General features: G+C 38.1%; 1 protein-coding gene across 1 annotated transcript in view; it reads left to right on the forward strand.

Annotated features, from left to right (window-relative positions):
- Positions 1-17,190, forward strand: part of LOC134677864 (scavenger receptor class B member 1-like) — a 56,681-nt gene that overhangs the window by 31,443 nt on the left and 8,048 nt on the right. The window contains exons 2-5 of the mRNA XM_063536287.1: positions 11,268-11,359; positions 12,068-12,231; positions 14,732-14,876; positions 16,708-16,908. Coding sequence (XP_063392357.1) covers positions 11,268-11,359; positions 12,068-12,231; positions 14,732-14,876; positions 16,708-16,908 — 602 coding nt within the window. The remainder of the gene's footprint in view (positions 1-11,267; positions 11,360-12,067; positions 12,232-14,731; positions 14,877-16,707; positions 16,909-17,190) is intronic.

Raw genomic sequence — 17,190 nt, forward strand, 5'->3', positions numbered from 1 at the left:
CCGGCCAAGTGCGAGCTGCCAGGCACCAGTGCTCCGCCATGCACCAGTAGTCAGCCTTTCTTGCCTATTTTTGGCTGTAAATAATTAAGTTTTTCTAATTTGCATATCAAAAATAGGTAATAGATTGATAAACTACCTACTTATTATTTAAAACTTTCGCGGTTTGAACACATATTAACTCACAAGTCACATTTAAATACGGGTCTAAAGCGAAATTTATTCAATCACCTTGATTTACCGACGTTACCACCAACCAGTGGAACCTGTGTCAAAACCGTCTAACCGTCTGTTCTGGCCGAAAGGTGTCGTGTTTCGGAGGTTCCGGGGCAAACTGCCGAATCCGACACAAGAGCGGCCGACGCAACGGAGCCACGCCGTTTTATCGTCTAAATAGTGTTTAGTTTTAAGTTTATAAAATACATATGTATGTTAGTCTGTAAGGTATTTGTAATATGGGCCTTGTTGCCTGAATTAAATATCTAAATAAATAAATAAAACGTCGCCGTCTGTAAATAAAGGTAGGTAATTGAATAAATTTCGCGTTAGACCCGTCTATGAGTTAATATACCTACTTATTAATTGAAAAATACCTTAATTTTTAACAGAATTCTCTACTATGATCAACAACACTAATTCAAAGAAGTGGTGTCTCCTGACATGAATGTGTTGAGATATGCGCCATATTTTCTTGGTTCGTTTTTTTTAGCATTAGATATAAGGTAAACAATCTTGATGTGTCTTTTAATCGAAAAACACATTTTAAAAATAAGTTACGGCAAATATGTAACAATTATGAATCTAATACGATCATTTATATTCTTCTGCTTTCATAAGTAATAGTTACTGATTTTTAAAAAGCGTTTTTCAATTAAAAGACATGTCAAGATTGCTACCTTCTTGCAAGTTCTTTCTAATGCTAAAAAAACGAACTATAACTCTATCAAAGTTATAGGTTTTTCGAACCGGTTAATGACTGGACTATGACGTAAAAAAGGATTATATTTAGCCACGGAAGATAAAAAAGAGAACTGTTTCCAAGGTACTTCCTAACGGCGATTTGCGAAAATCGGCCTCAGACTTGCGGAAATATTACTAAACTGGTTTGGCTACTTTTAATGGCCATATTTATTTTTTTGTAGACAAAGAAATTAAAGAATCAGGCGGACTAGCCAAGGTGACGATCGCTTGCGCTTCCCCGTGCATGAAATATAGGGGGCAGCATCGGAGCAGATTTTTGGCGCGAGGCATAAATGTGTCGTTTATGCTTCCGATGTAGCCCACAAGATGGCAGAACCTACTATGCACAAGGAAACGGACCGATGAGAACGGTAGATGACAGCACTTGCTTTGGTAGGTACGTAGGTACCATCGAGCTGATCTGATGATGGAGACAGGAGGTTATAGATACTGTTAGAATTCTCTCGATGAGTTGCCTGTTGAAAAAAGTACAGTCAGTGATAAAATCTTGTATCAAAAAAATAAGTTCAAAAACTAAAACCCGACTACTGCAAATCGCGCTCTAAAAAGTATGAAACAAGATAGAATTCTTATCTAAAATTATCAAGCAGGAAATATTATAAATGTTACCATTTTTTTATATAAAAATACAACGTAATATAATTTACTGATTTTTTTATATATTTACAGAGATTCAGAGGATCGCCGTGGTCGTATGCCACGATTATAAACTTAAAAGTAATGTGGCATACGACCACGGCTATCCTCTGAATCTCTGTAAATATATAAAAAAATCAGTAAATTATATTACGTTGTATTTTTATATAAAAAAATGGTAACATTTATAATATTTCCTGCTTGATAATTTTAGATAAGAATTCTATCTTGTTTCATACTTTTTAGAGCGCGATTTGCAGTAGTCGGGTTTTAGTTTTTGAACTTATTTTTTATTTTATTAATTTTGGGGTCATGATTTCGTTACTAACTTTTTGAAGTCACTTTATATTACTTTGGCGAGGGCGTCCTCGTACAGAAATGCACGCAGAGCGCCGCCTATATCGCGCTACGCCCGACTCCTTTAGTGCCTATGAGGGCGCCGATGGCGGCCGTCTTTGGAAAGCGTACGTCGGGTTACGCTCGACACTTTAAGTATGAGGGCGCCGAAGTCGCCCGATTTTGGAACGCGTACGTCGGGCTACGCCCGACTCTTTTAATATGAGGGCACCGATTCGGCGCCCTGGCTTTGGAACGTGTACGTCGGGTTACGCTCGACACTTTTAGTATGAGGGCGCCTAACGCGTACGTCGGGCTACGCCCGACACTTTTAGTATGAGGGCGCCGAAGGCGCCCGGCTTTGCAACGCGTACGTCAAGCTCCGCCCGACTCTTTTAGTGTGAGGGCGCCGAAGGCGCCCGGCTTTGGAACGCTTACGTCGGGCTACGCCCGACACTATTAGTATAAGGGCGCCGAAGGCGCCCGGCTTTGGAACGCGTATGTCGGGCTACGCCCGACTCTTTTAGTATGAGGGCGCTGAAGGCGCCCGGCTTTTGAACGCGTACGTCGGGCTACGCCCGACTCTTTTAGTATGAGGGCGCCGAAGGCGCCCGGCTTTGCAACGCGTATGTCGGGCTACGCCCGACTCTTTTAGTATGAGGGCGCCGAAGGCGCCCGGCTTTCGAACGCGTACGTCGGGCTACGCCCGACTCTTTTAGTATGAGGGCGCCTATTCGGCGCCCGGCTTTCGAACGCGTACGTCGGGCTACGCCCGACACTTTTAGTATGAGGGCGCCGAAGGCGCCCGGCTTTGGAACGCGTATGTCGGGCTACGTCCGACTCTTTTAGTATGAGGGCGCCGAAGGCGCCCGGCTTTTGAACGCGTACGTCGGGCTACGCCCGACTTTTTTAGTATGAGGGTGCCGAAGGCGCCCGGCTTTCGAACGCGTACGTCGGGCTACGCCCGACTCTTTTAGTATGAGGGCGCCGGAGGCGCCCGGATTTCGAACGCGTACGTCGGGCTACGCCCGACTCTTTTAGTATGAGGGCGCCGAAGGCGCCCGGCTTTGCAACGCGTATGTCGGGCTACACCCGACTCTTTTAATATGAGGGCGCCGAAGGCGCCCGGCTATGGAACGCGTATGTCGGGCTACGCCCGACTCTTTTAGTATGAGGGCGCCGAAGGCGCCCGGCTTTCGAACGCGTACGTCGGGCTACGCCTGACTCTTTTAGTATGAGGGCGCCTATTCGGCGCCCGGCTTTCGAACGCGTACGTCGGGCTACGCCCGACACTTTTAGTATGAGGGCGCCGAAGGCGCCCGGCTTTGCAACGCGTATGTCGGGCTACGCCCGACTCTTTTAGTATGAGGGCGCCGAAGGCGCCCGGCTTTGGAACGCGTACGTCGGGCTACACCCGACACTTTTAGTATGAGGGCGCCGAAGGCGCCCGGCTTTGGAACGCGTACGTCGGGCTCCGCCCGACTCTTTTAGTATGAGGGCGCCGATGGCGGCCGTCTTTGGAACGCGTACGTCGGGCTACGCCCGACTCTTTTAGTATGAGGACGCCGAAGACGCCCGGCTTTGGAACGTGTACGTCGGGCTACGCCCGACACTTTTAGTATGAGGGCGCCGAAGGCGCCCGGCTTTGTAACGTATACATCGGGCTCCGCCCGACTCTTTTAGTATGAGGGCGCCGAAGGTGCCCGGCTTTGGAACGCGTATGTCGGGCTACGCCCGACTCTTTTAATATGAGGGCGCCGAAGGCGCCCGGCTTTGGAACGCGTACAGCGAGCTTCGTACGGACAGCGTGCCTCGTCCGTCTCTTGTATGGCTGTTTCATACCTTTTAGCTGATCTAGACTTCTATACCTATTCACGTTATAAATAAAATATTGCAGGTCATTAAAAAAACACCATGTATAGCGGCCAAACAAATTTCTTTTGCAAAAACCTTCTTGTATCGCCGTAGTCGCGTAACACGCGGATATAATCCAGAGCGCTTAGTAGATTCATAGTTCGAATCACCTAACCGATAAATTAATGTTTTATCTGGCGCATGCAAGCAAAGCCGGGTGCAAAAGCTAACAATATTTATATATTTGAAATGTGCTAATCGAGCTCTTTCCAATGATGTATAACACATCATCATTACTCAATTTTAGTTTTTTGGTTCGTGACTTTATGACCTCTAGAGGGCGCAGTGTTAATTTTTTTGTGACGCCATATAGCCTATAACCAGCGGACGATTAAGACGATTCGAATGACATATCGTTTGTTAAATTATAATAAGTACTTTAGAAGTTATGAGGGAACAGATGAACATACATACATACATACATACATACATACATACCCACATACATACCGGTCAAAATCATAACCCTCCTTTTGCGTTGCCGTAGTCGGGTAAAAATGATTTTTTTGACAAAAAGCAATCCCGAGAATCATCATTTTGTGCATTTTTTTGTTGTTGAACTTAATTGCACAATATAAAGTACAAATGGCGGACTTAATGCCTAAATGCATTCTCTGCCAGTCAACCCTCAGGCTAAACAGAAACAGTAGTAGGTGCAGGCATTAATAAAAAAAAGCAGAATAGGTAACTTAAAACAAAAAATATAGCGATAAATAATACACATTAACGAAAATAAACTTACGAATTTAGTGCTCAATAAAAGGTGTATGGTTAATTAATAACGTGTCATTAATGATCAAGTAATAAATAAACTGGTATATAGAATAACTAAAACATATTATGTCATCGTAACGTATGGCGGCTTGAAAGTTCAAGGGCGGCCCGCGGCCCGCGTTGAAGTCTTTTATGTACGATTCCCACCGGACGGGCGGAGCTCCCACCCGAGCTGCATACATCGCCGTCATCGCCGTAGTTAGTAGCTCGGTACACGTCAAAGGCCGTCGGAGCACTGTTTTTAACTGTGGCAGTAGAATAGGAAAAGGCGGGTTAATGTACGCAATATTGCATGCTTATAGTCTGTCCCCCTTATTCATAAACGTTTACTAAAGTTGATAAGTCGATAATAATCGTTTTTGTCCCTTTCCATCATACCTATACGTCGGAATGGGACAAACGATTAATATCGGCTTGTCAACTTTAGTAAACGTTTATGAATAAGGGGGTGTATCTTTTGGTATGACGACCGGTCTGGCCTAGTGGGTAGTGACCCTGCCTGCGAAGCCGATGGTCCTGGGTTCGAATCCCAGTAAGGGTATTTATTTGTGTGATGAACACTAATATTTGTTCCTGAGTCATGGGTGTTTTCTATGTATATAAGTATGTATTTATCTATATAAGTATGTATATCGTCACCCAGCACCCATAGTACAAGCTTTGCTTAGTTTGGGGCTAGGTTGATCGGTGTATAAGATGTCCACCAATAATAATTTAAATAAAAGTAAACAATATCTACCCTCAAATGGCTCCTTAAACCAGTTGAGGGTAGATGAAAACATTACATGATCAAATAATATAGGTTAAAGTCGGGTCGTTCAGTGACAGATCCAGGCGCTTTTGTATTTGGTTGGTTAACCAATAAATGTTAAAACTAGGTACCCGAAAATGTACAAATTGTTTGTTTACTTTTTATTTAAATACCTAAAGATACAGAGTATAGTGTCCATACTTTTAGAAGGCATTTTGAAGTTAGGTGAAAAACCGTTGGCCTTGGCGTCATAATATTGTTTTAAGCAAACCAACAGGCTCCCGATCAAGGATTCTCCATTCTATTTTGCCTATTAGTCTTAATTACAGGTTTTAAGAACCGCTTGAGGCTTTTGGCAATGTGGAAGGTCATTTTACTTCATGTAAAGGTGACTTTATCATCGGATATGTCAGATACGTCATCACCAAACTTAAATGGAGCTGAGTGGGACATGTTGCCAGGCAGAGTGATGGCAGGTGGACCAAAATGTTGTATTGGGCCAACCAAATACAAAACTGCCTGGATCTGTCACTGAACGACATGATTTTAACCTAAGTACATAATTTGATCGTGTAATGTTTTCATCTACCCTCAACTGGCTTATGGAGTCATTTGAGGGTAGATTTTGTTTACTTTAATTTAAATACCTATAGTTCGTTTTTTAGCATTAGAAAGAACTTCGCAGGAGTAAGCTTGTGGTTCCTAATCCGGCACTTTTAGCGGTAATAATTTGAAGTAAATAATATGTATTGACCATGCTAAATTAGATAATTCAATAATTATTAACAATTAAAGAGCCTGATAAAAACTGCACGCTTGCTTCTGTGGAGTTCTTTCTACTGCTAAAAAAAACGAACTGTACAGATACAGAACAGACTATGGGTTAGGAGGCGGACTTATTTCTGTATATATGTCATGGCAAATAGGAACTATACTAAATATTTTATTCAAAACCAGTTAATGTTTACAAACGTATTGTTTATCAAACCATGTTTTGTGTCTGACGACCTTTATAGATAAAATGTTATGTCATATAAAACTATGTCAAATTATGTGTGACAGTGATGAATCGTGTCACAAGTCACGTAGCGTCCTATATTTTATTTATTAATTAGTGGAAATATTTCATCTTTTTTTTGTCATAGAAAAGAAAGTCGATTAAATTAATTCTACCCTATTAGGTACTCTGTACCCATTTATACCCATCTAATAACTATCTAGCCATTAGCCAAACAACTTTGTCAGTAGAAAAAGGCGCGAAATTAAATTTTTTTCGGGACCATAACCTATAACCCTTCGCGCCGCATTGTTTTATGTTTGCCGCTTTTTTCTACAGTCGAAAATGGCTTGACAGACTATATATGCCATATTGTAGCTTCTAGCAAAACTACCGTTATCTATTTTGCTTTCATACATATAACAACGCCATTTTTGGGACAATTCGAACAGCAAACTATGCATGATTGTTTTCCATCGTATTTTTTCGGAAACGTTCGTATTTGTCATGCTACTTCAGTCAACGTCAGTACTTTTTGTACCGAGACTGACTGAAGCAAGACACGTTCGTACGTTTCCGTGAAAATACGATGGAAAATAATTATGCACTACATCTGTATTCTTCATTCAACCATTAAATTGTCTGTTTCATTCAATTAAAATATGACGAATGTACTAATAAGTATATTTATGATAATTATAATTCGTTAAACACAAAGCACGTGTCCCAAAATCAAATACAGATAGGGTCATGAACTAATTATATTATATTTACTAATATAATGTCAACACTTTTAACTATTCACCGATGGACCTTAACATTATTGACCTAATTTCGTTGAAATCGATGTTACTTAAGCAGTTTTTTTAAAGAAAAACTATGTGTTTTATTACTCAATATCTATGGACTCAATATGAATCTTGTATGAAATGAAACTTAGTATTAAGTTTATCACGAATAAAATGCTTGATTCAATATCTACATGATTATACAAAATAAGGGTATCTACTTACAATAACAATTGCAATGAACAAATTAGTAGAAAAAAGCGGCAAAATTAAAATAATGTGGGCGCCAATGAGTTATCTTATCGTCCCATCAAAAACTTTAATTTCGCGCCTTTTTTCTAGTGATAAAGTTGTTTGACAGACTATTAGTTATGAATTAAAAAAAAATTAAACTATACGCAATTATATATCAATTTATATAATGTATGGCTTAATGAGATAAAATGCGGAATACGCAAATACTACCATATATGCGTATAGAGGTTTTTCAAGGCGAGTACAGAAAACTGGATCACTTTTTATACGTACAGTCAGTCACAAATGATATTTACTTAAATTATATTTAATTTTCCAACAGCGATTTTTTTCTGAAATAAGTTCAAACACGTTAACTGGAAGAGATCCCATTCAGGGATAAGTTCCCCTCTGTTGTATTTAATTGACTCTGTAACTGTGTTTCTCGTGTTTTTATTTCTATGTACAATAAAGTGAATACATACATACATACATACATTTTTATTTAAATTATATTTAATTTTCCAACAGTCCTTATGTCACTTTGTATTTACAATATCGTTATGATATATTTTGCAATGTATTATACCTACGCTAACTAAGTACAATATACGTATTTTTTAAGTATATTTCAATACATTTTGCAAACAACTAAACAATAAACAATTTAAAAATCCCCTACTCATAATTCCATAAAAATAAAATTGTATGCCAAAAATTCCTTACGTCATATTATGGAAAAGAGCCGATACTCTGTATAGATTACAAATATTACAATCACACGCCAACGAGGGACGCATTTATGCGTTAGAGGGAGCAAGTGATATTGCTATCTCATTATACCGCATGGCTGCGTCCCTCGTTGGCGTTGGCGTTGGCCCAACGTGAAGAGGAGCCATAAGAACTACCGCAAGGAAACTCGGTTTCACTTTAAAAAAACCCGCTTCGAAATTGGTCCATCCGTTCGAGAGCTACGATGCCACAGACAAATAGACAGACATTGGAGTCAAAAAAGACTTTATATATTGATACTGACTGTACTTTCTTAAGACTACTTATGCCAATTAATATAGTGTTCAAGATCGTGTAACAGAAATTATACCTAATGACATCAGTTTTTAGCTTCCTCTTCAGTTATGATTATATCCGTAAAATCATTAAGAAACAGTCGCGGTCATAATCGTACTTGTTATTATTTTATGACAATTTAAAAACATTCTGCTGACTTGCACGCGCATTCATTTCGAACCTAGAAATGTGTCCGCGCAAACGTTCACTAGGAAACAGATCAAAACTGCAGAATGCGCACCTGAAAAACCGAAATGTAGGTATAGCACCGCTGGCCGAATATTCGGCCGCCGGATACCGGATAATCGGCCGATGGTCTGACCGAATATCCGGTATCCGGCCAAACAACTATCCGTTGCATATCTAATTATTACAATAGAACCGGCACAGTGAACCAGTATTTGCGCCATAAGTACGGCTACCATCAGTTTGGCATTGACATAAACGCTATCGTGAACGTAATTTACTTTCTATATATCTCTTTCGCACTAATATGTCAGTAAGAGCGAGATGCATAGAAAGTAAATTACGTTCACGATAGCGTTTATGTCAATGCCAAACTGATGGTAGCCGTAAAGTTACTGTCGTTTTGACAACAAACCATAGAAGAGAAATCACAATCCTGGCATACCTCTTTCGCTAGTTTTATAATAAAATACGTATTCATATCAAGAACTGGCTACATCCGGAGTTGGTAGGTACAACGTACAACACAGTCAAGGACTGAACCCGTCACCTCTAACTTCTAAGGCTACACATACACAACCTGCACCTAATAGTCCACCTTGAGTTAGCACTTAAACCCGTGGTAATTATACAAAATAAATGTTCTAGAAAATTCCTGTGAATGCATTCGAACATTTCGAACAAGTACAAGCTGGGTAGTTTAACTATTTTTTATAAAAACAAATTAAAAAAAGTGATATTATAAAAGAAAATAAAAACATATAAGTAACTAAATATCTCGACTTTTAGGACTACTTGTCCCTCCCTATCGTGACATAAACCAAATATTTATATGTAGGTATATATGAAAACTTTAATACAATCGACTCGTTTCAGTCTATAGTTCGTTTTTTTAAGCATTAGAAATAAGGTAAACAATCTTGATGTGTCTTTTAATTGAAGAACACATTTTAAAAATAAGTTACGGCAAATATGTAACAATTATTTTTTTCAAACTGAAATAATGTATTAAAAATGATCACGAGACTTTTGATTCGCATTTTTCATCCCGATTTTTTTTTTTCATTTCTTTTTTCTTCAATATGTAATAATTATGAATCTAATACGATCATTTATATTCTTCTACTTTCATAAGTAATAGTTTTTAATTTTTAAATAGCGTTTTTCAATTAAAAGACATTTCAAGATCGCTTACCTTCTTGCAAGTTCATTCTAATGCTAAAAAAAAACTATAGCTATGTGTAAGATTCTACGCGGTCAAAGTCGAAAGCAATAACTACAACGGCATTTAAATTAAAGAATGACGTCAAATAAATATAGCCCAATCTGTATTTAATTAAATATTTATTTATTTATTTTCATCTAGACTGTTAATTAATGTTCTGAAATTCGATCAATAAAATCGGCACGTCATTCACCCGGATGCAAACTGGAAATTTTATTTAAATGTGACATTCATATTATAGAAACTATGGTTATAAACTTTTATGGGTGTTTTGAGTTATATACACGGCTACCATCAGTTTGGCATTGACATAAACGCTATCGTGAACGTAATTTACTTTCGATGGATAATTTACCGTTTACTCGTACTAACTAAATCATAATTCTTGCTCTTTTTTTTAGTATACTTTGGACAGGGACAGTATCGTTTGGAGTGGAGTGAAGTTAGGCACATAAAATCGTAAAGAAACGTAAAACGTGACATACGGCACGTTTATTCACTGAAAGTAAGTGAAAAATACTCTGCCAACTGATGGTAGAGGCTATGGTATGCCTTTCGGTTGAATAAAATTGTCAACCAACCAAATACAAAACCGCCTGGATCAGTCGCTGAACGACCTGACTTTAACCTACATTATTTGATCGTGTAATGTTTTCATCTACCCTCAACTGGATTAAGGAGCCATTTGAGGGTAGATTTTGTTTACTTTTATTTAAATACCTTAAGATACAGAGTTTAGGTACGCGTGTTTGATTCGGATATCACTGGTTTTTTCACTGGTTATAAGTAGAGATGGCACGAATATTCGGCAACTATTCGGTATTCGGCCTATTCGGCCACTTTGCCGAATATTCGGTATTCGGCCGAATGTTGGCTACTATTAGGCCGAATACCGAATATCTATTGCACCTACCTAAAAAGAAAAAAAAACAAAAATAAATAACCTTAAACTAGGTATATATTTTTTAATATTTAAAATAAAATGTATTCCTTGAAAGTAGTTAAATACGAAGATACGTTTTTGAGCATTTGTTGATTCCAAAATATTTTAGTTTTATCATGGGTCTGGTTTGATTGACTTTAACTACATTCATTAATTATGTTCAACATAAAAATATATCTTAATAAACGTTGTGATTTGTCGGCGAACAGTTTTCGTAATAATTGTGACTCAAAATGTTCGCATGTCATGCCGAATATTCGGTCACCAAATAATATTCAGTATTCGGCCGAGAGGGTGACCGAATATTCGGTATTCGGTATTCGGCCAAATTCACTATTCGAAGCATCTCTAGTTATAAGTCTAGTGAAACTAACCGTGAATCATTCAAAACTGCTACTACATACATGGAGTCTAAACATGTTTTATTTTTGTTACAGGTCTATTTATCCTCCTGATGCTGGGTTTCTTCGCTCTGGGAGCTGGCTGTTTCATCCTAATAGCACATCCCTACGACTTCCTATTTAAACAGGTTAGTATACTTTTTCTACATTTTGTGTCGCTTCACTTCAAACTCGGGTAAATCCATTCGACCCTTTCAGCAAATAGCTACCCTATTACCTTTTCTTAATACCAAAATCGCATAATCTGACAGATGGATTTACCTGAGTTTGAAGCTAAGCGACTCAATTGCCATACTTAATGAAATGAAAAAGAAATCATTTTATTGTAATAAAGGTGTTTCACGTACCCTGGGGTTTTCAATAAAAACCATTTACTTTTTTTTTTTATTATGAATGGGCTTAATCATGGCCACAGACTAGCCGAGGCGTAGACGTGGCCTACGATGGAGCGAGCTCGCCCAGAAGGTGCCTGTTCACTCTTGATTTGAAGGTTGCCGGGGTTTTTTCGAAAATCATCAGGTTTTGGGTTATTTAGACTCAGAATCACGAGTACTATTGAATGGGGCATAGAAAAAAATATCCCCTGTTTTTCCTACAAAATTTGGGTGTCAGTTTTGTAACGGTTTTCGGAGTTGGTCCCACAGTAAAAATTTCTCAGTATACTCCCAAAACTTCCCTGGCAACGGCTATACAGTTCTTTTTTAGGAACCGTGTATTTGATATCAATTCAGCAGTTTGAAGAGTATCAGCTCTTTTCCAAGATGATAAGTAAAAAGTAAGTAAGGCATTTTTTGCATAATTGCGTAGGTTTTCAATTTTATTTTATTTTTTCACAGAAAGTGGTCCTCCAAGATGGCGGCGAGATTTTCGAAATGTGGAAGAAACCGGAAGTGGACCTTTACGTCCGGATATTCTTGTTCAACGTAACAAATGCCGAGGACTACATGGCGGGGAGGGCCGAAAAGATTGTCGTGAAAGAAGTGGGGCCCTATGTTTACAAGTAAGTATTGGTTTGCGTGAGGAAATAATACCGTGAAACGGGGTGAGTAGGTTTCGCGGGGAGAGGTGGGTTATGAATGGGGAGAGAAGGTTTGAGAGGGGGGGTGTGAAGGGATTTTAATGCTACTGTTACAAAAATAATGTATTCCAATTTAAAATAAAGCTATAGTAATATACGCATGATAAAAAAATCCAGCCAACAATCTTCCAAAATCACCTTTGTATGAAAACCCCTCTCACTCCAAACACGAGGCAGTACGGGGTGAGGTGGGTTTTCCTTTTTATCGTCAAAGTTATGAAATGGAACTACCCAAAATAAAATAAAAACTAAAATACAAACGTCCGAACCACTTTTTATATACACCATTCAGTTTTCACATGTAAAAATAAAATTTTATCGAGGTTTGAAAGTCAAATTTCACCCAACTCACCCCATTTTACGGTATCCTAGCGATAAGATCGTGTTACTTTCCTGAGATCGCGGGTTCAAACCCCGGCTCGTAGAAATAATTTGAAATTTCCGAGTGGCTTTAAGAAGGAAAACATCGTGAGGAATCCGGACTAATCCCAATAAGGCCTAGTTTACCATCTGGGTTGGAAGGTCAAATGGCAGTCGCTTTCGTAATAACTAGTGCCAACGTCAATTCTTGGGATTAGTTGTCAAGCGGGCCCCAGGCTCCCATGAGCCGTGGCAAAATGCCGGGATAACGCGAGGAAGAAAAAGAAGGCCATCTTTGTACTTTAAAAACGAATGAGAAAATTGCATTTTTTCCACACATGTGGCAAAGTAATCTAATGCAAATTTCGCGTTGTTTTTCTCATGTTGGCTGGTAAAATTGACTTTCAAGGGATGATTTTGAATGATTAATATTTAATATCGTTTATTTTAATTTGTATTTGTAATATTTGTAAATAATTTGGCCTTGGGGGGAAAGCGCCCACAGAGTTTTCAGCGAAATTAGCCGCAGGTTAGTCGAGTTGACGCGTGACCAGAGGGCTGGGTCATATCTAGCGCAGCGGATCAGCATTGCCATACAACGTGGCAATGCTGCCAGCCTTCTGGGCACGCTGCCAATAGACGGCGATTTGGGGCAAATTTTCTATTTATACATTTTTAAGCTTAGTTTTTAATTTTAGTTTATATTTTCTATTTGGATTGTATTATTTACACATAGTATTTTCCTTGCTACCCGTGAAAGTTTTGTGTTCCACTCGGGAGCAAAGTTTCTTTAACCCTCGTGACTTGAAACCCTCGCAATTCTTACTTTCTCGTTGTTCAATTTTGGGGTTCGCATGCTCGGGCATCAACATTGCACGAGGGGTTAAAGAATAACTTTGTCCCCTTGTGAAACAAAACCTGTATGTGCCATTCGTGGCCCTTTAAGAAACCTGTAGACTCCGAATCCCCTTTTTAGGGTTTAATTGTGTCTTGTTATTTCTGATCGCATTTTATGAATTTCTTCCTGCATAGCAAATAACTCTTATTTTATGCATAATTAATATAATTATACATATACTACGCTAGACAATGATTGTAGACAATTTCGCAACGATGCGGATATCGATTTCTATACGAAGTTATCTCGGAATATATTATGACATTTAATCGTTCGTAATAATAGTTTGATAGATAACGGTGCAAGGAATGGACAAAGATGTTATTTAATATGTTATGTTGTAATACTATAAGGAGGCGTATATGTATGTATGAATGATGTGTAGGTACAGTTCATTTTAAGAATGAACATAATTATTTAAACGTTCACGATTTTTTCACATTATCAAATCGTACAACGGGACTTAATCGCGTTACCTCCGACGTTTCGAGGACGGCGTTGTCACCATGGTCTCGGAGTAGACTGGCTAAAGTTGACATCAACATCTAGCCGCGCTAGTTTTTTGAACTACCCGCACTTAATTGGTTTAGGTCCTAGTACGAAAAACGTTCAAACTGATAAACAAGACCAAGTGCGGATTGAATCCACGTTGGCATAGGTCGAATTTTCTAAGTATATGCATTTTCCTGAGGGTATATGGCACCAACGCCAAGGCTAAAGGGCGTATTTCGTATTCTAAGCTAAAAGGACGTACTTTCAATGAAAATTTAATGCAAATACCGCTTTTTAGCTTAGCAGTAGGTAGTAGGTGGGTACACTGAGAGAATAATTCATCACCAGGAATTAAAAAACAGTTCTGTACTGGGGGAAAAAAATGAAGTTTTAGTAATAATTATGGACGTTTCACTATTTCTGTAAAGTTTATTTATTTCTACAAACAGCTCAGTAATCCCAAATATAATTTCAACAAACAGACAGTAGAAATTGCAAGAACTAATAGAAATTGCAAAAGTCAATTTGTTCCTTTTAGTAAACTCTCCTTGTCCCCGGATTAAGTTTATTTTTGTAATTCTAAGTGTATTTTTGTTGTACTTTTCTCTCAGTGTAGGGTGTGCCGTTTGTGTTTAGAAATAAAAATATTTATATTTCTATTTTCTTTTTCAGAGAAGACTTAGAACACAAGATAGTCAAATTCAACGATAACGGGACGATATCCGCCATCCCCCGCCACCCCCTCACGTGGGTCGATGAACTCTCTGAGGGAAACAAGGAGGACGATCTTCTGTTTCTGCCTAACATAGCTTTACTGGTAAGTTATACCCTAACATAGTTAGCTTTACTGGTAAGATTACCCTAACAGTATAGCTTTACCAGAGATATATATAACTTCGTATAAGATAAATAAAGTCTAAGAAAAAAACGTGCCTCGGACGGCCAAGAAAAAGTCATTCTCGAATAGATGGCGCCATTACCTTTGGCCTATTCTCGGCTAGATGGCGGTAACGACACCGTTTGGTATTTAACAATTTTAACACATATCAGTGAAAGAACATGGGTCAGTATGGAACAATAAAAATTAAGAATCATTTATCCGTAAACATATTTTGATTATTTTATACATTTTCAATTTTATTTTAAGTTTTAATCGAGTGTCGATAGATGGCAGTAAATGTACCATGACTACAAAATTGACAATGACAGGACCCCTCTATACTATCTATTATTTTTGGCTTTACTGGTAAGTTTAAACAAACTCTACACCTTAGTCAAAGTATGTGGCTTGGCCGTATAGGCTACATTCCTACTAGTCAAATCAGCTTCTTTTTTAGAACTGTCAAAACGATTTGCTAATATGGAATTTGTATGAAAACGAATGTAGTGACGTCACGGTAAACTCACCTACTTTTTATATTTCAATCCGATTTATTAAATACAAATTGTGTTTAAAAATAGCTGCTATCTATGTTTTTCTAATAATTATCAGGTGCTCTATTTCGTGCACGGTTTGAAATAATTTATTTTAAGTACAGGAAACATCCCTATTGGCGAAAAAATAGAAGATAAAATAAACTCAAAAATTTACTGTGTGTAATCGTCAATATTCCCCGTTTAATTTTATCCTATATGTAAAGTTAACACCAAATTATCCTACCTATAATGAGACACCATGTCTATAAGATAATGACTATAATCATATACACAAAATAACTCGTCAAGTGTGTTTACTTTGAAATTCCGATGCGCAAGCGACCTTTAAGTTGCGAAAGATGGGCTTGGAAAATTCTAGATATTGATGATACTACATAACTATGTAGTTATATGTATGAAGCAACTGCTTCACCTAAGTTATATCAGGTTATATGATAGGTAGTTAATGTCAATTGCAATCAAGTTTTGAAGACATAGTTAGACATAGAAGGTTCGACGGGCGCTTTAATACACTGAGCCATAGAGAAAAAATGCATAGAGTGCTCACTCCATACTTCAGTTTTAGTACCAAAATAGTTGTTTAACCGCCGAAAGATTCCACAATTTAAGTTATATTTACAATTCTTGTACAGCACAAGTCACAAGTCTACCCACAGATGATTTTTTATTATGTATAAATTCCAGGAAGTTCTGTTATTGGCTATGCTATAAGTTCTCATGTTTTTTGTATATTATTTAATGTAAACGCTGTTGAACTTCTCAATAAATAAATAAAATCGAACCACGAGCGTAGCGAGCGGTTCGAAAAATGGAATCTTGAGCGTTGCGGGGGTTTTAAAGCTCGTGCTTTAAAACCCCCGAATAATGTTGCGAATAATTGGGCAAATTTTGTTTAACCCTCGTGGGTTAAACAAAATAAATGCCCCCGAGTGAAACACAACATTTTTCACCACACCAACCCGAAGGAAATATGTATTAAATGTAAAACATCAAACGGAACCAAATCCAAATGAATGTTATTAAACATCATCCAAAATAATCATTTAAAAGTCAATTCTACCAGCAAACATAAGAAAATAACTCAAGATTTGCATTTGATTACTTTGCCTCACATGCCTGAAAAAGTCATGAAAGTCAAGAAAGTCGAGAAAGTCAGCGATTAAAGCTATAAGGAGTGGATATTTTTTTTGACAAAAACCTTTTTTTTCCAGAGCATAGCAGACGTAGTAGCGAAACAGTCCATGCTGACCCGCTTCGGTCTGAACAACCTCATCTCCATCGGCAACATCCAGCCCCTGGTGCAGATGACGGCTAAAGAGTTCATGATGGGATACAAATCCAACCTCATGACGCTGGGAAACACCTTCATGCCGGGGTGGATATACTTTGACAAGCTGGGTCTCATTGATAGGGTGAGTAATATATGTCATTTCTCTATCCTGTCCTTGGCCTGTTTCTTTATTTTTTAGCTTGCCTCTCTCTGTTCAGGTCTATCTGTCTATCTTATATTTATCTGTCTCTTCTGTTTTTCTCTCTTTCTCTGTCTCGCTGTATCTATTAATCTCTTTTGATTTAAACTTTCACGATTTTTACACATTATTTTTTATTTAAACTCTCTCTTCAATTAAAGTAGTTAGTAGTAGTTAGTAGGTTAGGTAAGTTCAAATTATGTGTTTTTTTATTCCACTTAATAA

Source organism: Cydia fagiglandana, chromosome 27, assembly GCF_963556715.1.
Source record: "Cydia fagiglandana chromosome 27, ilCydFagi1.1, whole genome shotgun sequence".
Taxonomy (NCBI): Eukaryota; Metazoa; Arthropoda; class Insecta; order Lepidoptera; family Tortricidae; genus Cydia; species Cydia fagiglandana.